We start from the raw sequence: 26,491 nt of genomic DNA, 5'->3' as shown, positions 1-26,491 counted from the left end.
TGGAAATGTCTGGAGGATAAAATGTTCCCTGGAGGATAAAATCTCTCCTAGTTGAGAACCACTGATTGAGTATTAATGTATCAAAGGATAGTATGACTCTACATACTGACAATATACTATTTTATGAGGTAAGACACATGGAAAGAAAGCTTTGGTCATTATTTAAAAGTAATTTAATATCTGGACAAAATTTGGAAAACAGTCTAGGATTTGGTAATGGTACACTTTATGAAGTATAGAGAACTTCGAAATATTCATTTCATATTGAACATATGTGACTCACCCACATGTGAGAGCACACATTTATTCGCTTTTACTATGTCTGCTTTATGGATCTGTAAGACCTTTCCAAACTAGGTTATTTTTCCCAGCTTTCTTTATAATTATGCTAGGGAAAGAGTTACCTGGCATTAATCAAAACCATACAGTGAACAATGACAAAGAACTAGCATGAAGAAAGATTTCTCTTAGAAATTCCTGGAGGGAAAACACAAATTGATTAGAGAAAAAGTTCACTGAGTTTTGTTGAAGGATGAAAAAGGTTGAAAATGAATAGAGGACATAACAAAGCAATCATTTTTTTTTACAGGGTTTGTCTAGGGATATCTACTGTCTAAGCCAACAGAAAGATAAAGCAGCTGTGTTTCCAATTCAGTATCAAAGGTATTTAGAAAATATGATCTACTGAATGGTATAACAATCCTTTGAAAAACTGTGTAGAGCAGAATGGTTAAATGTAGGGTTATCTCAGAAAATAAAATCTAAACTGAATCATCAGGGTAGCATAAAGATTTCATGCCTCCAGACTGGATATATAACTACTCTTTCTTTTTATTGTTATTTCCAGAATTCTCTTGTTAACTGTCTAATTTTTTTAAAAAATAAATTTTATAAAATTTTCAAAGTATTTGTTTTTATTCCTGAGGATTTCAAAATCTTGTTTAATCCAGTGCTTCTTATTTGCTACAACAATTCCTAGCTAACTTTTTCTATTTTGCTTAATATTTGCGAATATTCCAGGGATCAAGAATCTGGACACAACTTTTCTCTTTCCTGTTGAAACATTTTAGATTTATTAGCTGAGCTATTGCTTTTGTGGCAATATAATTCAGGGAAAAATGGGTACATAACCATTTTACATTGCTTTAAGTACTGATAAAATGAAATTAATATAATATATAAAATTGTCTTCCTATTATCTTTTAAAATTACCTTTATGAATAATTAGAAGATATTCATTTATAGAGTGGCTTTTATGAGGGAGAACTTGACAGAATAGAACACCAGGCAAAACTAAAAGAATACTTTGAAGTTCTTGAACTCTGTCTACCTCTAGAGCATACAGGTCAACCTGAGACTGACATAGATCTGTTGTAAGTTTAGTAGTTCTCTAACTTACCTTGCGATCACAAAGAGTACACAACTGACTCCTAAACAGGCTAAGAGCACATACATCCAAATGTCAGGAGATAGAGGGTTGAGGAAGGAGAAGACCCCTGGATTGGTGCCATTGGGCTTATGGTAGAGAATGCTGATGCCCAGGGTCATGAAGGGTTTGGAGAAGTCTATGACTTTTTCCCGCACGTAAGTGATGGTAAGAGGAGCCACCGCCAGATCAGCCCTCTGCAAAAGCAAGTTTGAACTTGTCACCTTAGTTGTCTACCTTCCTGGTGAATGTCTAGACTTTTCCTGGTTCTCCTGATTCCTATTCTCAACTCCAAATGCTTCTCACACAAAAACCTTCTGTGCTGATTGACTCTAATATAAAAACAGTTGATTTACACAGTTATGTTTACAAAATAGTATTCATTAGCAAAGAGAAACCAGACAGTGTGAAACATACACACACACAACATATATATATATATATATATATATATATATATATATATATATACACATACATATTCTGGGACTAAATGGGGGAAAGAAAACTGCAGAAGAATGCCTTTAAAAAAGGGCATGTGAGAAAAGTAAGAAATGAGCAACTAGATCATAAAAGTAGTCAATGAGATTTTGCTCTGAGCTGTAAACTTCAGAACTCTTTATCTAATCTAAGAATCATTCAAGGTTATTCTTCAGTAGGAGGGATGGGCCCATAAATTTTTATCCTCAATTTTTCATTACTTGCCCTTCTAAGTGGGGAAACTACATTGGTAGGTTGTTTTCTCCCACTTTTCAAGCCATTTTTATGATTTAAAAAAATAAATAAATAATACATGTCTTCTGACACTGACTCAACCATTTTTTCTCTTTTCTTTTACTTCTTCTCATTATGCACTTTTTTTGACATTTAAGACCCCTATGTAGGAGATATAGTTTTGCTTACATGATCTATAAGTTCTTTGACCATTCCATTCCACTCTCCTTTGTCATTCTGAGCTCCATATTTGCCATCAGGGACAAGTTTAACATCATAAATGAAACCCAGGATGTTTGACAATTCCTTCAATAGATCCAGGCAATATCCTTCAAATCTGTCATTTCCATACAGGGGCTTATCAGATTTCCTGTACATCACATAGGGTTCTTCCTATATGAAACAAATCACATATGAAACCCTGTTATAATGAAAGGCAGAATTTACTTACACAAGCTCTATCAACAGCCAGAAGATATAAAATATTTGAAAATTATTTTTAAGATTTGAGAATACTAAAGAAAGTCACTTTCCCTTCTGCCTTTGCTAAACTCATCTTTTGTACCTCCTCTACAAATATAGAACACTTCATATATTATTTCACTCCCTCCTCTCTCTTTGATTGAGAGTTTTTCCCCTCCACTGCTGAGGGCAGAGCTGTGAGTGAATGGTGTCATAGAGACACAATCATTTTTGAACTTTAGGTCTAGCAGAGAAGGCAGGGGTTGATCTGATGTCTGGATGTCTGGCATGCAGCTGTGCCCACACCCAAGCTTCTAGTGCTAGACCCACCCTCCCTCCTGGCTTTTATCTATGAGCTTCACCTACTTATAAAAGGGAAATCTAAATCAGCAAATATATTCCCTTGTTCTGCAAACTTCCTGTCTACTAAATACTCTGAATATTTTAATTTTCTCATTTCTCAGCTAAATTGCATCTCAACTTCACTATTCCCTTATTACTTACCTATTTTTCTTGGTTTCATTCAGGATATCTTATTCAAAGGCCATTTCAGTGTCTTCTTTTATCATCGATTCCACTTTCTTATTTGAATGCATCTTAGAGCTCACATCTGGTAAATTCTTTGTTTATATGCTTATGTGATAAATCCCCTATCCTATGAATAATGGACATTTCCTTAAGTCTGTGTATCTATAATCTTATTAATTAATTTGAATAAATAAAAATTTATTTTTATTTATTATTTATTCTCATTTGAATAAATAAAAATGTATTTTATTTTATACAATCATAATAGTTACTACATTACTGATCTGTCCTTTGTGTTTAGGCTTATCCTCAAACAAACTGATAGAAGTAGAAAACTCTGTATTTCCATGAGAAAGTTTCAGAGAAAGTAGACACCAGGAAAACAAAATGGTTTTCATTTTGGATGAATAATTCTCTGAAGCTAACTGTTTCAGAAATAAATTGGCCTGACATCATGTACTAAATCAAAACAGGAAGGTCCAAAAGTGAAGATTTTAGAGGTGGCCACTCCCTTTACTTCTTGGATTAGGATAGAGCAAAGAGGGAGAACGAACAACTTGTGAGTGCACAGTTGCTAGATGGGGGCATGACAGGGGTTCCAACACAGAGTAGGAGGTACTTTTACCTGGGCTTTTGAAGAGCAGTTAATAAAGGGGCTATTTACAGAGGAATGAGCAAGACAAAGGGAGGCAACAGGGATGGTGGTGAGAATTGTACTGGGATATAGACACCCAGGGAGCAACATAATTAGGAAGCTAGGGTTGAGGCAGAGAGGGAGGAAAGAGTGTTCCAGGAGTCCAGTGCAGTTAGCATATGGAGGCAGGATCATTGACAGGGTAGAAGCTGTGGCTGTGAAGGACAGAGGTTCTGACAATACTGTTGGGAAACAGCGGAAGAAATCTCCTTGGGTCTCTTCCTCCACTTCCCTGGTCTTAGTCTCTCCTTGGTTGAAACCAACCAGCAGCCAGAGAGCAAGGGAGACCAGCTGGGTGGGGCTAGAGAGTGGAGCAAAACAGAGATGAGAATGGATTGGAAGTAGGAAATCTTCGGAACAATGTTGGAAGCTGATAATTCAATCTATTATAGGTACACACAAACATATGCTTCTAGTGTCCCAGTTAAACATAGACATTTACAGAGAGAGTTGTTGGCATGAAAAGGATAGTTGAGGAATCCTTCAAGGTCTAGAGTAAGAGTCTGGATAAGATGCCCTGAATTCCACATAGTCAACTTACCAGAATTGTGGTGACGATGAGCGTTCGGTTGGCGAGTGAATCGGTGATATTATTGGACCTGTCTTTGTTGCCGTCTGTCATGTTAAGCCCACTGTTGGAGTTCCAAATCCCAATCTACACAGAACACATTACATCAGAGGCTGCTGGCAGTCAGTGATGGCATTTATGCTAAAGAGAGGTCCCTGGTACACCAGGAATAGGCACAAAAGCTCATAGTCTGGGAAGAAGACAACAGGGCATCACAGTGGAAGCTACTAAATGTGGGAAAACAAAACAATGGAAGAATGAGTGTGTAGATGGAACAGAAAATTTGTGCTATGTGGGGTGGAGTAGGGGGAGGTCTTTTTGTTTTTAATTTATTAAGTTCAATGTTCTGTTTTAAATTAAGAATTTTTAAATGAGTATTGGATTTTCTTCCAATATGTATTTGTTGAACAACTACTTATATGACAGGGATTCTTCTAGGCCTTGGAGGGCATAGCAGTGAACAAAAGAGATAAAAATTTCTGGCCTTGTGGAGCTTACATTTTATTGATACAAACCTTGTGTTACCAAAGTATTACTATCAATGCCTTTAAAATTTATAAGAAATGGGATGGAGGAGGCAGGATGGATAGTGGAGAGATCAGGCATCTAAAAGGGAAACGTAAATGGAAGAAAAAGTGTGGATGAGCAGTAAACTAAGTTCTAGGCCTATTTTACTGGAGGAGTCAGTGCTGGGTCGGGGTGCCTCTTGTGAAAACTAGTAGTACTCCGTTCATACCTTCCTTGTACCTCTGTTCTGGACCTTCTTCTGTTATTATCATCTGTTTACCTGTCTTGTTTGTTCACTTGACCATGAATGCCTTCAGTGAAGGTATTCACTTTTATTGCTTATTGATCTTTTTATCTATCACAGAAGCAATCATTGTGATTGGCAGTCAGTGAAGCCCATTGCTCTTTTAAGAAATAATAAGCCAAATTTCCTCCAGTGGCAAAGTCATTTCTGGGTTATAAGACCTTGTAGAAGTATATTGATTTGTTTTGCCTCTGGGGACAACCTAGGAAAAGAGCCTCAGAGAATCGAGTTCTTTGAAGCCTTCTGTAGGCGTTTACTGCCAGCCTAGTGAGATGGGATGCAAACCTGGTTGCAGTGTGATATTGGACAAGATACTAAACTTTCTGAGCTTTCGTTCTCTAACTATAAAATATTTTATAGGGATGCTGAGCATATCAAATGAGCAGAGGCATGTGAAAGTGTTGGTATAAGCGCTGCACAAACATTAACGAAGGACATCTGAATGACTGCCTCAGTAATTTCTTTAAGCTTGTCCTGTTATGAAAGAACTTGGAATTGTTAGCGAATTTTTTTTGAAATTTATAAGCTGATAAAGTAAAGGAACTATGAAAAACAGGGTCAGTTTAGGAACACCAACACTTGGACATACTCTGGGATGGACAGGGTGGACCTATGCTTGATCTCTAAATATACTCTTCCAATAGGAGGACACTGGCTAGCTGGACAGAGTATGAGCTTTCCAGATATACTCTTGTCCAGATTCTAATTTTGCAATTTACCAGCAATGTGACCATGGGCAAGTTAATTAACCTTGCTGTGGCTCAATTTCCTCACCAGTGAAATGGAGACATTTGAGCTTTCCTGATATTTAAATAAAGTTTTACCTGTGGGAATGTTAGGCTTCTTTCCTTTTCTATTTATTTACTTTGATTTACTGCCTAAATGCAGCAGCTGATAATTCATTTAGCTTGACAAGTATTCTTTTTAGAAATATAAATTCTTTGAGGAAGTTGCAAGTACTGTATCACACATTCACACATCAGTGCGAACTATTTCAGTTTCACTGTGTTCTTTCTATACTTAATTAGAGCTAGTTGGCTGGTGACATAGGAGACAGGTCTAGATAAATGGGGGTTTGGGGTATTTTTTGCATTTGAAAGTATTCCATCCTGTCTATAGAGAGGGTATTAGAGGTAGGATTAAGCTGTAGGTTAACACCTTTAATAACCATTCAGTCTTTCCAGGATCAAGAGCGATGTTCATCACTTAGAATGCACACAACACATGTCTGCTGATTAAAGAATCTTTTCTTTGTCTGGCTTTAAACCCAAGAAAGGGGGACCATATTTTCTTTCCTCTCTTCTAACCTCCACCCCTACTCTCACTTTTTTGGGGCAGGGACCCTCGCTTCCAGGAAACGTATCTCAGGCTAACCACAACTGGGAATCTATTGGTTTTCATCCAAAGCTATGCTTTAGGTTGTGAACAGTTGACTTCTAACTCTATGAAGACTGTGTCTAAATTGGGCCCTGGCTGTGCTTTTAATTAAAGCTTGACTTAGGCACTGGGGAGAATGGAACCTAATTTTTAATTAAGTATTGAAAGGTGGAGAAAATAACTGTGTTTTTAGCCAATTTGTTAAGTAATGAAATGTGTTCTCTGTAACTCTTATTTCTATTAATGTCAAGTGTTTAAAGGACCTATACTAATATTTGCAAATGGCAGGGTTGAATGGCCTTGCAACATCACTCCCTTTTAAAATACAAACTTGAAATTGTAGACAAATACACCCCACAGCTTAACATCTGGCTTTTTTTCTTTTATTAACCTCACTAAAAGTGTGGAAGATCAGATATCATTGCTGATGTAGTTCTAATCAAATGATTCCCAAAGTCCCATTCAATGTAAACTTTCCTCCCTAAAATGAGAAAAAGGAGATTATTTTTTCCTACTATCTGTGTAACAGAAGTTTCCTCAAATCTAGACTAAAAGAGTTTCAAAGTATAGTAACGATCAAGCTATTCCTGGGAAGTGGACAGTTTGGAGTTTGGAGTACGTATGGAGTTTGAATGACCTCAGCCTTCTATTTTCAAACCTTTTAATCACCAAAGCAGTAGAGTGCGTGTGTGTGTGTGTGTGTGTGTGTGTGTGTGTGTGAGAGTACGTGTGTGTGTGTTTGTGCGTGCGTGCATGCATGTGTGTGTCTTTTGAACCTAAGCTGTCCACTGACTTTACCCGTTAATTGAAGTAAATGAACACGTGAATGAATGTCTCTTTCTGAAAAAGCAAGATTCCATGATTCATGTGTATTAGGGAGAGGGACACAGTTACCCAGATGCCAGGGTGTTTAGCATTTCAGTCCTGTTCTCCGACCTTGGAGGAGGGCTTCCAGGAAGCGGAACCTCAGTTTTCAAACTGTAGCAAAAGCAGTCAGCAGCAATTCACCAGTGAGAAGTAGTGGACGGTAGACCAATTATTTGTTGGGAGGAAGGCTCAAAAGCGAAATTGTCTGGCCCTGCCTTCTTTCACTTTGTAAACTGGCATGAGGGAGCAGCCATTTATTATCTCAGACAACAGAGGGAAGCATTTTAAAATGAGTGCCCAAATGCCATTAAGCAAACTTTTTTAAAAGAAGTAATGCAACAAAAGGATGCTCAGAGAGTGACTAATATCTATCTCCCAAACCTGGTATGTGATTCACATAAACTCAAAATCCAAAATTTCGGAGTGAAATAACCGAGCACCTAGGGGAAAAAAAGTGTATCTGTTTTGTGTATCATGAGCTTTATGAACACATATTTTTAGTGATGGGTTTTGTAAAGACTGCTGTATCCGTCTTTTGGAAAGAATTTCAGGCAGACTCTTCTCTACTGAAAAACGTCAGAGCGCAGAGAAGAGCTTTTGGAATTTGAAGACGATGGGGGTGAATCCTTCTCTTGTAAGATGGAGTCTTGTAGGGAAAGGGCAATGTGTTTGTTGGGTCTCAATAGGTCTCATGTGCTAGCGCTCAGGTTACTGTAAATTGTTGATGAGCAGGCATAACACAAAACACCACATCACAGTGTATACAACTTGCAAAGTGGGCAACGATAGGTCAGCAGGAAGGAGGAGGCACAACGGCATGGAGGTAGGAGGAAAGCCAAGAAGTGCAACCCTGGGAAGTGGGGGTGATTATTGCAGTTTAGTGACAAATAAAGGACATTCCCCTCCTCTGAGTAAAATTTCAGGGCTTAGATTTCATTCCCTAGGATATTTGGTTTGAATTAATTCAACATTGCATAAAGTGCCTGGAGTCTCAAGCTGGATTAGTGTTAATAAGCTTCTTTCTGGGTGCCAGTTAGGTTCATCTACTTATTATCAGAGAAGAGATGGGATTGCCTTCCCTGTGCCTTTGGTAGCCTGATTCACTGAAGATGAAAACAAGGTTATTAAACCCGTTTTTAAACCTTTGTTTTAAACTTAAAAGCAGGACATTTTGGAGCTCATCTGAGTACTACCAAAAGGGAGACAAGGTTTTTGACTACAGGGAGAAACTGTTTACACTTTCTATGACTTAACTTATAATTCAAAAGATGAAAGTGAACCTGACAAAACTGTTCAAGTTGAACAGTAATTTAAGGTCCATCTGTCAATCAACAAATAGTTTAGCAAGTGGTTTTAGAGAGAGAATGAGAGACAATGTTTGCATATCACTGGGGCATTTTCCTGATCTGAATGTTTGTAATGTCTAACATTTGCTTCTGTAATAAATCTGTGCACATTCTTTGACAACATGATACTAGGTGTTATGATTTACAAGGTAATCTCATTTCCCTTTCAAAACCTCTAATGTTTTTGTCCTCTGGAAACTGGGGTTCTAAAACAAATTGCAAAACAAAATGCACTGACAATTTTTGCTTTACTGCATAAAAAAAGATAGTACATAAGAAAAGGGAATTTCTAAAAATGGCTCGTATTTTGTGGTGGTGACGTTGAAGGAGATGTCCCAGCCCTTCTGAGCCTTAGCCTATCTGACTAGTCTGATGGATCAAATCTACTGTTTTTATGCCCTTTAGGGAAAAATATTTAGTGATTCGAGAAAGAATATCAATGACCCAGTGTCTGCTTCTGTTGCAGTTACCTGCTTTCAGTCCTAACAGGGACGGATCCTACCCAGGAGAAACAAAAATAATCTAGGGGGAAATATTTAATCCATCATTATTTAATCTACCTCAAACCTGTTTCAATTCACAGGCAATGTTGTTGAGAGACAACATATTCAATCATCCCCATTCTCCTTTTATATGGAATATCGCCTCTAAACTGCAATTGGAGAGCTACTGGTCTGGGAAAACTGGAAGGATGCAGGTTTTTCCTTTGGTATTTCGCACTCCACCCCCAGATTTCCTGCAGTTTTTGTCCGTGTACAAACCTTCTTCCACACTTTATATAAGTGTTTAGACACTTCGCCAGGAACCTTGGTTTTCAGAGGGAAAAATAAAAATAGCACTTAATTAAAATGGAGCATGGAAGCCAAAAGTTATCATGGTGATTAAGTGTTCACAGCATTACATTCCCCACCCATTATTGGGAATCTTGTATCTTAATTCAATATAAAGCCTGAGAATAGGTACCGTAAAACGATGAACCAAGTACTGGGTCCCACAGAAGTTACTTCTACTAGGTGGTACAACCTGATTTTCACTTTTCCTTTTGCACACCAAATAAATGTCTTAACGTTCTTTTGAATATGCACATCTATGCTGCAGAATTAAAAGGTCTTTATCATTCCTTAAGAAGACATGTTAAAGGACATGTTAAAGATTAGTCAATCGACCAATGAGAAAATAGGCTTTTTCTAACAACTTTCCCTGTGGACCCTGCAAAAGGCTGACATGAAAAGATTGCCCATTTCCTCCCTTGACGCCTGAGAAGGATAGGTTGGCTTCTCCCATTGCTTTAAGGCTTAATCAGTCTTCTCAGGAATTGAGCCCAAGTCACCTGAAGAAAGAAATGTTATTGCAAACAACGAAGAGATAAAGAAACAAATTGAGAAAACACTTTCATCTAATTTGATTTTGCTTTTGTTGGAAAAACACCAATAGAATGTGCATAATATTGACGTGTATAAATAGCTGGAAAAGCATAACAATAACTTCATCTATTTCCTCACACATCTGAGCCAAAAAGATGTTTCTTTAACAGGTTTTGTTCCCTCTTCAGCTCTGTACATTAAACGGAGTGGTGAGGGAGAGAGAGGCATGTATAGAGAAGACATTTTCTTTAAAAAAATCATTATAGGCTTTTAGTCCATAACAATATTATTTTCTTTCCTTGTGTCCCCTGTAGCCCAAATTCCACATCCATTATGGAGGCTACGTTGATGCCTTGTGCTCTGTCAGAGCATGTTAACCCAACAGACAAGGAAATCAGAGTGAAGAAGCCTGAGAGAGAGACAGAGAGACAGAGAGAGGAAGAGAGAGGCAGAGAGACAGAGACACAGAGAGAGAGAGGAAGAGAGGAGATGAAGAGAGAGGGCATTTTTAAAAGGGGAAATCTGCGTGACTAGTGTGAACTCTCAAAGCTGTGAACTAATTATTTTCCTCAGACATTTCAGCACTGGTGGTCACCTTTTACATTCAGCCTAATTAATCTTTGTTTATTTTAATTAAGCTATTTGGGGGTGAGGTATAGTTAAGACCTTAAAAAAATGTGTCTCAGTTAACAAAAGCAACAAAACAGAAATAGAAACCTTATCTCATTTTAAGAATCATGGAAATATTTCAACTAAGTAAAACTGATTGTTCCCAAAGCCATTCTTTTACATTAAGCTTTTTGTCCCCTATAGTGAAAAAAATGTTGGCTTATAGAGTTTTGGTGTTCAGATAGTTGTTCTGGGGCTTCAAAATCTTTTTTTTTAAGGTTCTAAAGGGCAAAGTCTTCACACTATAAGTGTTAATTATCCCAATGCATAGCTGTGAATATGAAAATTGGTATAATAAAGAGGAGGCAAATTATTTTATTAATTAAATAGCTTACATTTGCATTGCTCTAAATAGTAACAAGAATGGAACTCAAATCATTGAGAGGTTGAGAATTATAACTAAATAAGCCTAAAATAAGAACTCAACATTAAAATCCATTTTTTGGCATATGTCCTCCTAAAATTAGGGATGCAAAGTTAGTTTGCTTCAGTAAGCCTTTTCTATCCTACTTAATTTTGTCCCTCTGTCACCAGTCTCAAAATGGAGTAAAATTAAAATTCATTTCTAAGTAACCCTTGGATGTCATTCCAAATATAAATCATCGACAGCTTCTGACTTCCCAAGTCTAAACTCAATTTCTTAAAACCTTTGAGAAATGAGGCTAATGACATCCACCCCTAAGGTTATATATATGTGATAATATAATGATACTTGTATATAAACGAAGCACTATATAACCATTAGCACTGCTATTAATAGCACACACAATTTAAGAATCTAGCACGTCAACATCTATCTGCATATCAGGGAGAGAGATCTAGAAAACTGGACATAAATGAACATGCTGAGAGAATCACTTTATCATTCCCCTACTTGTTTGTGCAAGTAAAAATGTATGAGCAGTGCTTTTTTTTTAATTTTCAGATTTATTATTGAGGAGGTTACCTTTTCAGTTCCTTCCTCTTTGAGACTAATAATGTCCAGATCAAAATCCTTCCTCAAGCCATCGGTTTTATTGAAGGTGATACGCCCAGTCAAGCCATCCCACTGAGCCTATGAACAAAAGGAACGTGGCATTACTGTTTAACACTTATCATAAGCTTAACACCATTAAAACTGTAATACCTCAAATTCATCACAGTATCCAATTATTTGGTTTCATCATGGTGTTATAAACCATTGTGTTGGTTCAGTAACTTGATACCAGAACACTTCACTGTTTTATTAGCACTCATTTATTTCGTCAGTTCTAACATTTTAACATCAGTCAAATCTGTAATAGTGGCACTTTAAATGGGGAGTTTGGAAAGAATGACTGTAAAATTGTCTGCACATGGAGTAAACAAAATCTGGGAAGTCATAATATTCAGCTTTCTAAGGTCAATCCAAATACTTTTCAAGGTACTTCTCAAGGGAAGTAACTCCCTTTTTTTTCTATGTGAAAATGATATAATCCAGTGACGTATTATCAAATTTTTAGTGTGTTTGTGATTTAGTCTTTCCAATGTCATTTGGGTATTATATTACTTTCCTGTGGCTGATGTAGCAAATTATTACAAGCTGGTGGCTTAAAACAACAGAAAGTTATTCTCTCACAATTCTGGAGGCCAGAACAGAAGTCCAAAATCATTATCACTGAGTGAAACCAAAGTGCCAGTGGGGCCATGCTCTCTCTGGGGGCCCAAGGGAGACTCGGTTGCTTGTCTCTTCCTGCTTCTGGTAGCTGCCAGCAATCCTTGTCTTGTGGTTGCATCACTCCAGTCTCTGCCTCTGTGGTCATTCTGCCTTCTCCTCTTCTTCTGTGTAATCTCCTCTACTTCTCTCTTATAAAGACAGTTGTGATTGCATTTAGGGCCCATGCAAATAATCCAGGATAATCTCCCCATCTCAAAAATTCTTCATTTGGAGTGACATCACCAAGACGGTGACACAGAAATTTCCTGGCTTCCCTCATCTTCACAAGGAGAAAATTAACTACTATTCAAGGACAAGACACTACTGAGAGAATCCTAGAACATGGGGGAGAGGCTGAAGCACCACCCCCCACCCCCGCCCTCCACAACACAGAGACCAAGAGAAACTGCATTAGACGGTAAGAGAAGTGGCTACACGTTGACTGCATTGCCCTTTTCCCAAGCCAGCACAGCAACACACAGAGAGGTCTCTCCTGAGCCTCTGGTTCCTCCAGGGGGAAAAGAGAACCCAGAGGAAAACCAGCTCTCCCAGCGTTGTCGGTAACATTGCAGGAGCCCCTACTCTGATCTCACCCCTCAGGGATTGCTTGGGGATGTGTGGGGCTGGACCACTGGAAATCTGACAGTGATGGAGATGCAGGGAGGTGTTCGCAGTGACCACCACACAGATCTTGGCAGACCAAGTTCATTCCTGCAGTTCCCAAGTAGTAATCCTAACCAGAGGCTTTACTTATCTGAAAAATCTAGTTGGAGGTACATTCTGACCAGAGAACTAGGTAGGCTATAGATCTACTTGATTCAGATCCTCAAATGAGGAGTTTTGCCAGCGTTGGAGCCTGGTTTGCCCACATCCAGGCAAGGAGCTGAATCACAGCCCCACCTGCTGTGAAGATTGTCTTGTGACCCCATCTGACCAGAAGGGCTGGAGACAATTCCAGGAAGCTATGTGGTCCAGTGGCACACGAACCAAGAGGTGAGCAGAGCCAAGAGTTTGCAGAGCAAAGCCAGTGGCCCTGTTCAGTTAGGGAACTTGTAATGCAGGTCAGCTTCAGTTAAGATAACAAACAGCTTTACTGGATTTCGAGTTGCTTGTCCTGCTGTGCCTGGACAAGGAATCTAATTCATAGCTCTACTCATTGCTGAATACAGCCTTCATCTTGTCCGGACAAGGAACAGAACTGGAGCACACAGAAATAGTCCATCCATCAGCCTTATGTACAGTGGTACTGGAACAGAAAGCAGAGCTTATGGCTTTCCCAGTCTGCAGAGCAAAACTTGTGGCCTCACCTGACCAAGGAATCAGTGCATACTATTTGAATCCCCAAATAATGAGGGTGAACCCAGGCCCTGGGTCTCATCGTGCTGTCCTGCCAGGACAAGGAAGCTAATTTGTAGCCCCATCTACTACTGTATGTAGTACCTAGTCCCAACCTTCTAGTAAGCCTTACCAGAGAATCCAGGCAACCATGGAGCCCATCCTATAGCCTTACTTGGGTAGGAAACCAAGCCAGCAGTCCCATCCAACTGTTCCCAGGCAGTGTCACAATCCTCATCCTTGTCCTTAGAGTTTGAATTGTTGCTTTGCCTCAGAATAGACCACAATAGCAGGCCCCACCTGCCCAAGGACATTACGAGCAGACACACCCAGAAATTAAAACTAAGCTGACTGGTCAAAAACTGTCTTTGCCAAAGCAAACTTGCAAAGTCTGGAAGAAGAACCCAAATGCCCAAATGTGCAGATGCCAATGTAAAGAATCAAGGATCACAAAAAATCAGGTCAATATGACACCACCAAAGGAAACAAATAACTAAAAAATGGGGATCTGTGAACTGTCAGACAAAGAATTCAGAATAATCCTCTTAAGCAAGTTTAGTAAACTACAAGAAAACATGAACAGACACTAAATGAAATTAGGAAAACAATGCATGAACAAAATGAGAAATATGATAAAGAAATAGCAACTATCAAAAAAAAAAAAGAACAAACCCAAACAAAACAAAAAACCAAACAGAAATCCTAGAGTTGAAAAATGCGATAACTGGACTGAAGAATTCAGTAGTTTCATAAGTAGAATTGACCATGCAGAAGAAGAAAGGTCTGCAAGATAGAACAGTCAAAATTACCCAGTCAGAGGAGCAAAAAGCATTTTTTAAAAGTGAAGAAATCCTTTGGGAATTATGGGACACAGTGAAAAGAAACAATATTTGCATTACGGGAATCCAGGAAGGTAAGGAGAAAGAGAAAGGGACCGAAAATATATTTAAAGCAATAATGGCTGAAAACTTCCTGAACCTGGGGAGAAAAATGGACATCCAGATCCATGAGGCCCAAAAGATCCCAAATAGGTTGAATCCAAATAGGACTCATTATAATTAAATTCTCAAAAGTCAGAAAAAATGGATTTTTTTTAATGAGAGAGAATGTTTTATTTTATAGATACATAACTATGGAATATATATAGTTTTTTTATATTATATGTCTGTATATATATTATAGTATATATATAAAATATGGTTATACACACACATACATTCAAGACAATACTTTTAGTGGTTCTGATAACATAAAGCATAAAGATTTAAAATAATATTTGAATAATTACAAAATTTTTCATGCCAAACACAGTGCAGATGACTTATGGAAACACTTTCTAAGAACACTCATTTTTACTGATTCAATCTTTTCAAACATGATCTCAACCAATACAAAGAACTTAATAATGATGTATATAAATCACTATAAATGTACTCTAATTTGATCAATAAGGCTGTCAATTCAAAAAAATAACAATATTCATTTTCTTCCTCCTGGAAATAGGATTCTCTTCAGAATGGTTTATTATTTGTTGGTAACTTTCATTATCTTATGTTCAAGTTATACTTAAGAATTAAATAACTATATTGAATTTGTATTTTTCATTTTTTGTTGAAGTATAGTTGATTTATAATATTATACTAGTTTCTGGTGCACAAAAATGATTCAGTATTTTTACAGATTATACTCCATTTAAAGTAATATCAAAACAATGGCAATATTTCCCTGTGCTGTACAATATATCCTTGCTTCTTATCTATTTTATACATAATAGTTTATATCTCTTAATCCCATTCCCCTATCATACCCCTTCTCCCTTCCCTTTCCCCACTGGTAACCACGAGTTTGTTCTTTATATCTGTGAGTCTCTTTCTGTTTGGCTATATACATTATTTGTTTTATTTTTTAGATTCCACGTATAAGTGATAATGTAGAGTATTTGTCTTTCTCTGTCTGACTTATTTCACTAAGCATAACACCCTCTAGGTCCATTCATGCTGTTGCAAATGGAAGGATTTCATTCTTTCTTATGTCTGAGTAATATTCTTTATCCATCCATCTGTTGATGGATAGTTACGTTGTTTCTATATCTTGGCTACTGTAAATAATGCTGCTATGAATATTGACATGCATGCATCTTTTCAAATTAATGTTTTTCTTTTCAAAGAATTTTAAGAACAACAAGAGAAAGAGAGAAGTTACACACAAGGGAAACCCTGTAAGACTATTGGTGGATTTCTCAGGAGAAACTTTTCAGGCTAAGAGAAAATGACATGAAATATTCAAAATATTAAAAGAAAATAACTGTCAGGCTTCCCTGGTGGCGCAGTGGTTGGGAGTCTGCCTGCCGATGCAGGGGACACGGGTTCATACCCCAGTCCAGGAGGATCCCACATGCCGCAGAGCGGCTGGGCCCGTGAGCCATGGCCACTGAGCCTGCACGTCCGGAGCCTGTGCTCTGCAACGGGAGAGGCCACAGCAGTGAGAGGCCTGTGTACCGCAAAAAAAAAAACCCAAACAAAAAAAGAAAATAACTGTCAACCAAGAATTCTATTCCTGGTGAAGCTGTCCTTCAGAAACAAGGGAGGAATAAAGACTTTTCCTGAGCAAACAAAATCTGAGGAAGTTCATTACCACTAGAACTGCCTTACAAGAAATGCTAAAGGGAGTTCTTTGAGTCAAGAAAAAAGAATGCTAAATATCATAAAAACATAAAAAGATGGATGTTAGCTGAATCTACTGTGGTAATCAGTTCATAAGATCTGTAAATCAAACCATCATGCTCTTCTCCTTAAGCTTATACAGTGATGTATGACAATTATTTCTCAAAAAACGAGGGCAAAAAGATATATGAGAGAGGTGACCTCTCTCAGCCTTGTGAAAGCAAGAAGGCAGCCATCTGCAAACCAGAAAAAGAGGTCTCACCAAGAACCCAACATTTCTGGCACCCTGATCTTAGACTTCCAGCACCCAAAACTGTGAGAAATAAATGTTTGCTGTTTAAAGAAAATGTCTCTCGACAGATGAATGGATAGAAAGATGGGGTACATATATACAATGGAATATTACTCAGCCATAAAAAGGAACAAAATTGGGCCATTTTTAGAGATGTGGATGGGCCTAGAGACTGTCACACAGAGTGAAGTAAGAAAGAGAAAACCAAATATCGTATATTAATGCATATATGTGGACTCTAGAAAAATGGTACAGATGAATCTATTTGCAGGGCAGGAATACAGACACAGACATAAAGAATGGATGTGTGGACAGAGGGAGGGGGTGGGATGAATTGGGAGATTGGGACTGATGTATGTGCACTGCCATGTGTAAAACAGATAGCTAGTGGGAACCTGCTGTGTAGCACAGGGAGCTCACCTGGTGCTCTGTGGTGACCTAGATGGGTGGGATTTGGGGGGGTAGGTGGGTGGGAAGGAGGTCCAAGAGGGAAGGGATATATGTATACATATAGCTGATTCAGTTTGTTGTACAGTAGAAACTAATACAACATTGTAAAGCAGCTATAACCTAATTTAAAAAAAAAGAAAAAAGAAAAATCCTTCATTTAATCACATATGCAATCTTTTTGCTGTTGTTGTTATATAAGGTAACATTTGCAAATTCCAGAGATTGGGACATGTATATCTTTGCAGGGGGACCACTGTTCAGCCTACCACATGTATCAACATCATTTGAGGAACTAAGAATCACAGTAGTCTGCCCTTCACAGAACTGACATTGGAGATCTTTGGTAGTTTCATTAAATAAAAAATAGTGGCCCCAGAGGGTCTTGAGCTTCAATCATTAGGTGATTCTTGGTAAGCTTGCCTATTTGAGTTGACTTACAAATGAGGATAAAAGAGAACTCAGTCCTTTGTATTCACTTAGCTATTTTCTCTCTCCTGACTTTACCAAATTCATCAGATATGTGTAAGATGTGAAAAAGATCCTGAGAGCTACACTATATCCACAGTGTTCACACCATGTGTGTATGTTGAATATATTTACCCATTTGGCCAAGAGGCAGAAGCAATGCAGTGGAAAGAGTATGAGGTTATCACAGAGCTGCTTTTAAATCTCTGAAGTATGACTTTAGGAAGGTTATTTAACCTGAATCTGGTTTATCTCAGATTTCAGTGTTTATCCATGCAGGGTTTTTGAGAGATTTAAATGAAACTTAACACAATTCTTAACACATTGAATACATTTAAAAGTTTAACAGTGATTATTTTTATAACTATCTCTTATTTTCCTTCCCCACATTCATAACTCTAGAATTTGGCTTTTATTACCTCCAATGTCAGTACTCATATGTGTAGCTTTTTCTGGTCTCTTCTGTATTTCATTTTACAAAGCAATATCAGATTCATTGTCCTGAAATGTAATTTCATATTCATTCAATTTCCCTCAACACATAAAGTACATACTGAATTTATGTCACCTATAAATGAGTCTAAAGCTTGACTTTACATTTGCAGTTGTGATGGTTAATTTTATGTGTCAACTTGACTGGGTCATGGGATGCTCAGTTTTCTGGTTAAGCATTATCTCCAGGTCTGTCTGTGAGGGTGTTTCCATTTGAATCAATAAAGCAATTGCCCTCTCCAATGTGAGTGGGCATTATCTAATGCAATGAGGGCCTGAATAAAAAAAGGAACAAATAGGCAGAGGAAGGGAAACTTTGCTTTCTCTGCCTGACTGCTAAGACTGGGACTTATCCCATTGGTGCTCTTGGATCTCATCTTCCTGGTGCCAGGAAGTATCTGGGAATACAACACCTAGTAGTTTATAGTTTAGTAGGAATAAGCACATTAATGTATTTCAATGAAGTACCCAAGTGTGAGGATAAAAATTTGCACATAGTAACTAAAGAAAGAAGTATGGATCGTACTTATCCCAACTGCAAGGAAAAAAAGAGAGCCAGTGACATGTTCCTGGAGGAAAGAATGCCTGAACTCTCAAAGGATGAGAAGTTAGTTGACCAAGCAAAGACTCACAGACTGAGTAAAAGCATGAAACACAAAATAAATTATGTTTGTCATGGATCCATCATGTGAGGTAAGGAATGATGAGAAATGAGCCTGGGAAGGAGAATAGGTTTCTGTTCATAATGGTGTTGTGAATCATACTACTGTGCTTGGACTTTGCTCTATAGACATTTGGGGATTATTGGAGTGTTTCAAGCCTAGGAGTGTCATGGGCAGGTGTGCATTACAGGAAGATCATTTTGTCAGAATTGAGGAGGATGACTCAGAGAAAGTCAAGATTGTAAGCAGAAGGTTGGTTAGCAGGTATTTCTCATAGAACAACATTTATGGAAATGCATTCTCATGTCTATGTATGAACATAGGGACAGCATAGTTCCTTCATCTTCCTGTCCCAACAACTTGTACACCATTAAGTATTAATAGAATGAGTTCCACAGCAGGATGGACAGAGTTTCTTGATGAAAGCATTGCTATTAAAGTTCCCACATAAAGAATATGTTATGGAACCAATTTGTCAGGAACCAACACAATTAGCACAAAACTAACTATTTTCTAACTACCACACAGATGGAATGGATATCATGACAGAAGCACACTTTATCACTTGATAATACTGGAAGTTAAATCAAATTAATGTCAGGAAATGACATTACAAGTCTCATCTAAGCAGCTTATATGGTCAAACTAGATGTAAGTTAAAGTGTTGTGACACATGTAGAGAAAGGCTTTTTATAGATCCTAGAACTTTTCCTTCAGAGTTTATTGCCAATGGAAGCCATAATGTTAAACATTAGCACCACCTTTAAAAAAGAGATGGCATTTTTTTTTTTTTTTTTTGTGGTACGCGGGCCTCTCACTGCTGTGGCCTCTCCCTTTGCGGAGCACAGGCTCCGGACGCGCAGGCTCAGCGGCCATGGCTCACAGGCCCAGCCGCTCCGTGTCATATGGGATCTTCCCAGACTGGGGCACAAACCCGTGTCCCCTGCATCTGCAGGCGTACTCTCAACCACTGCACCACCAGGGAAACCCGAGATGGCATATTTTTATGGTCAATAGTAACACCTGTTGTTACACTTTCTGAGATATAGGTAATTGCATTCTCTGCATTGGGACAAAAAAAAAAATCAAATCAATATCAAAGGCAAGTAGGGAGCATCCTCTTGTGTATATTTAGGTACATCTCCTAATATTGTAATTTCCTTTTCCTCCTCATCGTACCCCAGTCATACTTTTTGTATGCAGGTCACTCCTCTTTATTTTGCAAGTCAAAGGCTGGCTTCATAGGTTGATGGGTTAACTGAGAGTTGCTAAATAAGCTACTGCATTCAGGTTATAGCATTTGCCTGAGAGTGGAGAACAATTTGTCTATGACTTTGGTTCAGTGGAAACCTCTACTGGGTTAAGGGTTTGGACTAAGCCAGTTTTCAAATCCCTTCTTCATGCTTCTAAAAATGTGCAGTTCTAACCCTCTTCCTGATATGTTTGGAAAGAAGTAGTTATCTCCATTAAGTTCTATAGGATTTTCAGAAAGCTTTTTCCTAAAGGCAACTTTTCCTTTGTGGGGGTCATGCTGTGAGTCAATTTGATACATTGTCCAGAGTTTATGGAGCTCTCTGAAAATGTACAGAAATTGGTAGCATTTATCTCTTGATGTAGCATATAGCTCATAGCAAGGTCTTAAAACCCAGGTCAGAAATCCAATTTTATTTCCACTAAGTGTGTCTACTGTGTTCCTTTGTTTGGATCCTGTTGTGCTAGTTTTATTCTTGGATTTAGTGTTCCAATCACTGGTGCAGAGTAACTCCCACTTCCCGTTTCTCTTCCCTGCTCATCCAAGTGGTAAAAAGTCCCCTTTTCATGCTCTAACAATGCTTCTTTTCCTGCCTCAATATCTACAAAGACACCCTGCCTGGTCCTTTACTGAACTGAAATATCTTTTGACCTTCGAAATCAGGTTTCCCTAACTGACACAATTACCTCTGTCTTTCTTCCTCCCAGCCCTAGATGAACATTTTTTATATGTTCTTTCTTCAAAAATTAATTGTTGATAAGCTTTTATGAAATCACCAATGCATTATTGATCAGGGTGAATAGACAATGACTAATTCCTGGATATGATGAATAAGGTCCATAAGGAATCCATTTTCTGGGCCAAGGCTGAAGCATACACAATTTAGATAATGATATATAATTATATTAGTCATAATTACAATTTGCTTGCCTTATGTAGCAAGCATTTGCACAGAGGACAATTATAGTATACTTAACTGAAAACAATACTTAAACTATTGTCCCTATTTTAGGAAATAGCTTTAATTTCTACTCTGTATTAGACCTTTTGACAACAACTGCTGAATAGCAAGTGAGTCAAATGGTGTGACTTTCTTCTCTCTTATCAGACACATAATTTGATGGCCAAGAGACAAAAATTAAGAGATAAAAGAAGAAAAATAAAAGTTTTCATTAATGCTTCATTTGTATGCTCTTTCCCAAGATGATATTTACGGTCCAAATAAAATATATATATTTTAGAATTGAGGAAGTAAGTGGCTAGCATTTAACTCTAGTAATAGTCAGGTATATTTTTTTAATTTTTGAATTTTATTTTATTTCTTTCTTATACAGCAGTTTTATTAGTTATCTATTTTATACATATTAGTGTATACATGTCAATCCCAATCTCCCAATTCATCCCACCCCCTCACCCCCTCACATTCCCCCCTTGGTGTCCATACATTTGTTCTCTACATCTGTGTCTCTATTTCTGCCCTGCAAACCAGTTCATTTGTGCCATTTTAGGAGCCTACTTTTCTTTTTCATTTTTTTAACATCTTTATTGGAGTATAATTGCCTTACAATGGTGTGCTAGTTTTTGCTTTATAAAAAAATGACTCAGTTATACATATACATATGTACCCATATCTCTTCTCTCTTGCATCTCCCTCCCTCCCACCCTCCCTAACCCACCCCTCTAGGTGGTCACAAAGCACCAAGCTGATCTCCCTGTGCTATGCGGCTGCTTCCCACCAGCTATCTATTTTAAGTTTCGTAGTGCATATATGTCCATGACACTCTCTCACTTTATCACAGCTTACCTTCCCCCACCCCTTATCCTCAAGTCCATTTTCTAAGTAGGTCTGTGTCTTTATTCCCGTCTTGCACCTAGGTACTTCATGACCTTTTTTTTTTTCTCTTAGATTCCATATATATGTGTTAGCATATGGTATTTGTTTTTCTCTTTCTGACTTACTTCACTCTGTATGACAGACTCTAGGTCCATGCACCTCACTACGAATAAATCAATTTCCTTTCTTTTTATGGCTGAGTAATATTCCATTGTATATATGGGCCATATCTTGTTTATCCATTCATCTGTTGATGGACGATTAGGTTGCTTCCATGTCCTGGCTATTGTAAATAAAGCTGCAATGAACATTTTGGTACATGACTCTTTTTGAATTATGGTTTTCTCAGGGTATATGCCCAGTAGTGGGATTGCTGGGTCGTACAGTAGTGCTAATTTTAGCTTTTTAAGGAACCTCCATACACGTCTTCATAGTGGCTGTATCAATTTACATTCCCACCAAGAGGGCAAGAGGGTTCCCTTTTCTCCAAACCCTCTCAAGCATTTATTGTTTGCAGATTTTTTGATGATGACCATTCTGACCGGTGTGAGATGATATCTCATTGTAGTTTTGATTTGCATTTCTCTAATGATTAATGATGTTGAGTATTCTTTCATGTGTCTGTTGGCAATCTGTATATCTTCTTTGGAGAAATGTCTATTTAGGTTTTCTGCCCATTTTTGGATTGGGTTGTTTGTCTTTTTGTTATTGAGCTACATGAGCTGCTTGTAAATTTTGGAGATTATTCCTGTTTCACTTGCTTCATTTGCAAATATCTTCTCCCATTCTGAGGGTTGTCTTTTCATCTTGTTTATGGTTTCCTTTGCTGTGCAAAAGCTTTTAAGTTTCATTAGGTCCCATTTGTTTATTTTTGCTTTAATTTCCATTTCTCTAGGAGCAGGGTCAGAAAGGATCTCGCTGTGATTTATGTCATAGAGTGTTCTGCCTATGTTTTCCTCTAAGAGTTTTCTAGTGTCTGGCCTTACATTTAGGTCTTTAATCCATTTTGAGTTTATTTTTGTGTATGGTGTTAGGGAGTGCTCTGATTTCATACTTTTACATGTAGCTGTCCGGTTTTCCCAGAACCACTTATTGAAGAGGCTGTCTTTTCTCCATTGTATATTCTTGCCTCCTTTATCAAACATAAGGTGACCATATGTGCGTGGGTTTATCTCTGGGCTTTCTATCCTGTTCCATTGATCTATATTTCTGTTTTTGTGCCAGTACCATACTTTCTTGACTACTGTAGATTTGTAGTATAGTCTGAAGTCAGGGAGGCTGATTCTTCCAGCTCTGTTTTTATTCTAAAGATTGCTTTGGCTATTCGGGGTCTTTTGTGTTTCCATACAAATTGTGAAATTTTTTGTTCTAGTTCTGTGAAAAATGCCAGTAGTAGTTTGACAGGAATTGAAATGAATCTGTAAACTGCTTTGGGTAGTAGAGTCATTTTCACAATGTTGATTCTTCCAAACCAAGAACATGGTATATCTCTCCATCTATTTGTATCATCTTTAATTTCTTTCATCAGTGTTTTATAATTTTCTGCACAGGTCTTTTGTCTCCTTAGGTAGGTTTATTCCTATTTTATTCTTTTTGTTGCAATGGTAAATGGTAGTGTTTTCTTAATTTCACTTTCAGATATTTCATCATTAGTGTATTGGAATGCTAGAGATTTCTGTGCATTAATTTTGTATCCTGCTACCTTACCAAATCAATTGATTAGCTCTAGTAGTTTTCTGGTAACATCTTTAGGATTCTCTATGTATAGCATCATGTCATCTGCAAACAGTGACAGTTTTACTTCTTTTCCGCTTTGAATTCCCTTTATATTTTTTCTTCTCTGACTGCTGTGGCTAAAACTTCCAAAACTATGTTGAATAATAGTGGTGAGAGTGGACAACCTTGTCTTGTTCCTGATGTTAGTGGCAATGGTTTCAGTTTTTCACCATTGAGGACGATGTTGGCTGTGGATTTGTCATACACAGCCTTTATTATGTTTAGGAAAGTTCCCTCAATGCCTACTTTCTGGAGGGTTTTTATCATAAATGAGTGTTGAATTTTGTCGAAAGCTTTCTGCATCTATTGAGACGATAATATGCTTTTTCTCCTTCAATTTGTTAATATGGTGTATCACATTGATTGATTTGCATATATTGAAGAATCCTTGCATTCCTGGGATAAATCCCTCTTGATCATGGTGTATGATCCTTTTAATGTGCTGTTGGATTCTGTTTGCTAGTATTTTGTTGAGGATTTTTGCATCTATGTTCATCAGTGATATTGGCCTGTAGTTTTCTTTCTTTGTGACATCCTTGTCTGGTTTTGGTATCAGGGTGATGGTGGCCTCGTAGAATGAGTTTGGGAGTGTTCCTCCCTCTGTTATATTTTGGAAGAGTTTGAGAAGGATAGGTGTTAGCTCTTCTCTAAATGTTTCATAGAATTCACCTGTGGAGCCATCTGGTCCTGGGCTTTTGTTTGTTGGAAGATTTTTAATCGCAATTTCAATTTCAGTGCTTGTTTTTGGTCTGTTCATATTTTCTATTTCTTCCTGGTTCAGTATCTGAAGGTTGTGCTTTTCTAAGAATTTGTTCATTTCTTCGAGGTTGTCCATTTTATTGGCATAAAGTTGCTTGTAGTAATCTCTCATGATCCTTTGTATTTCTGCAGTGTCAGTTGTTACTTCTCCTTTCTCATTTCTAATTCTATTGATTTGAGTATTCTCCCTTTTTTCTTGATGAGTCTGGCTAATGGTTTATCACTTTTGTTTATCTTCTCAAAGAACCAGCTTTTAGTTTTATTGATCTTTGCTATGTTTTCCTTCATTTCTTTTTCATGTATTTCTGATCTGATCTTTATGATTTCTTTCCTTCTGCTAACTTTGGGGTTTTTTTGTTGTTGTTCTTCTTCTTTCTCTAATTGTTTTAGGTGTAAGGTTAGGTTGTTTATTTGAGATGTTTCTTGTTTCCTAAGGTAGGATTGTATTGCTATAAACTTCCCTGTTACAACTGCTTCTGCTGCATCCCATAGGTTTTTTTTCATGTTTTCATTGTCATTTGTTTCTAGGAATATTTTGATTTCCTCTTTGATTTATTCAGTTATCTCTTGGTTTTTAAGTAGTATATTCTTTAGCCTCCATGTGTTTGTATTTTTTACAGACTCTTTTCCTGTAATTGATATCTAGTTTCATAGCGTTTTGGTCGAAAAGATACTTGATATGATTTCAAATTTCTTAAATTCACCAAGGTTTGTTTTGTGACCCAGGATATGATCTATCCTGGAGAATGTTCCATGAGCGTTTGAGAAGAATTTGTATTCTGTTGCTTTTGGATGGAATGTCCTATAAATATCAATTAAGTCCATTTTGTTTAGTGTATCATTTAAAGCTTGTGTTTCCTTATTTAATTTCATTTTGGATGATCTGTCCATTGGTGAAAGGGGGGGCTTAAAGTCCTATACTATGATTGTGTTACTGTCAATTTCCCCTTTTATGGCTCTTAGTATTTGCCCTATGTATTAAGGTGCTCCTATGTTGGGTGCATAAATATTTTCAATTGTTATATCTTCTTCTTGGGTCAATCCCTTGATCATTATGTAGTGTTCTTCTTTGACTCTTGTAATAGTCCTTATTTTAAAGTATATTTTGTCTGATATAAGAATTTCTACTCCAGCTTTCTTTTGATTGCCATTTGCATGGAATATCTTTTTCCATCCCGTGACTTTCAGTCTGTATGTGTCCCTAGGTCTGAAGTGGGTCTCTTGTAGACAGCATATATATGGGTTTTGTTTTTGTATCCATTCAGCCAGTCTATGTCTTTTGGTTGGAGCATTTAATCCATTTACATTTAAGGTAATTATGGATATGTATGTTCCTATTGCCATTTTCTTAATTGTTTTGGGTTAGTTATTAGAGGTCTTTTCCTCCTCTGTGTTTCCTGCCTAGAGAAGTTCCCTTAGCATTTGTGGTGCTGAATTCTCTTAGGTTTTGCTTGTCTGTAAAGGTTTTAATTTCTCCATCAAATTTGAATGAGATCCTGCTGTGTAGAATAATTTGGTTGTAGGATTTTCTCCTTCATCACTTTAAATATGTCCTGCCACTCCCTTCTGGCTTGCACAATTTCTGCTGAAAGCTCAGCTGTTAACCTTATGGGGATTCCCTTATGTGTTATTTGTTGTTTTTCCTTTGCTGCTTTTAATTTTTTTTCATTGTATTTAATTTTTGATAGTTTGATTAATATGTATCTTGGCGTGTTTCTCCTAGGATTTATCCTGCTTGGGACTCTCTGTGCTTACTGGACTTGATTATCTCTTTCCTTTCCTATATTAGGGAAGTTTTCAACTTCACTTCAAGTATTTTCTCAGTCCCTTTCTTTTTCTCTTCTTTTTCTGGGACCCCTATAATTTGAATGCTGGTGCATTTAATGTTGTCCCAGAGGTCTCTGAGGCTGTCCTCAATCTTTTCATTCTTTTTTCTCTTCTGTTCTGTGGTAGTTATTTCCACTATTTTATCTTCCGGGTCACTTATCCGTTGTTCTACCTCAGTTATTC

The 26,491-nt window shown here is 37.5% G+C and overlaps 1 protein-coding gene across 11 annotated transcripts in view; it reads right to left on the bottom strand.

Moving 5' to 3' along the window:
• GRIK1 (glutamate ionotropic receptor kainate type subunit 1) overlaps nt 1-26,491 on the bottom strand; it is a 419,139-nt gene that overhangs the window by 44,402 nt on the left and 348,246 nt on the right. For 7 of the 11 annotated variants that reach the window (XM_060297863.1, XM_060297866.1, XM_060297871.1 and 4 more), the window contains 5 exons: nt 11,773-11,880; nt 9,555-9,599; nt 4,366-4,479; nt 2,330-2,533; nt 1,400-1,623 (listed from right to left, as the gene is read on the bottom strand). In XM_060297863.1, the coding sequence (XP_060153846.1) occupies nt 1,400-1,623; nt 2,330-2,533; nt 4,366-4,479; nt 9,555-9,599; nt 11,773-11,880 (695 nt within the window). The remainder of the gene's footprint in view (nt 1-1,399; nt 1,624-2,329; nt 2,534-4,365; nt 4,480-9,554; nt 9,600-11,772; nt 11,881-26,491) is intronic. The other 4 variants (XM_060297865.1, XM_060297869.1, XM_060297872.1 and 1 more) reach the window with 1 other exon arrangement.

This window comes from Globicephala melas, chromosome 4 (assembly GCF_963455315.2).
Source record: "Globicephala melas chromosome 4, mGloMel1.2, whole genome shotgun sequence".
Lineage (NCBI taxonomy): Eukaryota > Metazoa > Chordata > Mammalia > Artiodactyla > Delphinidae > Globicephala > Globicephala melas.
This window is presented reverse-complemented; position numbering and strand designations above follow the sequence as displayed.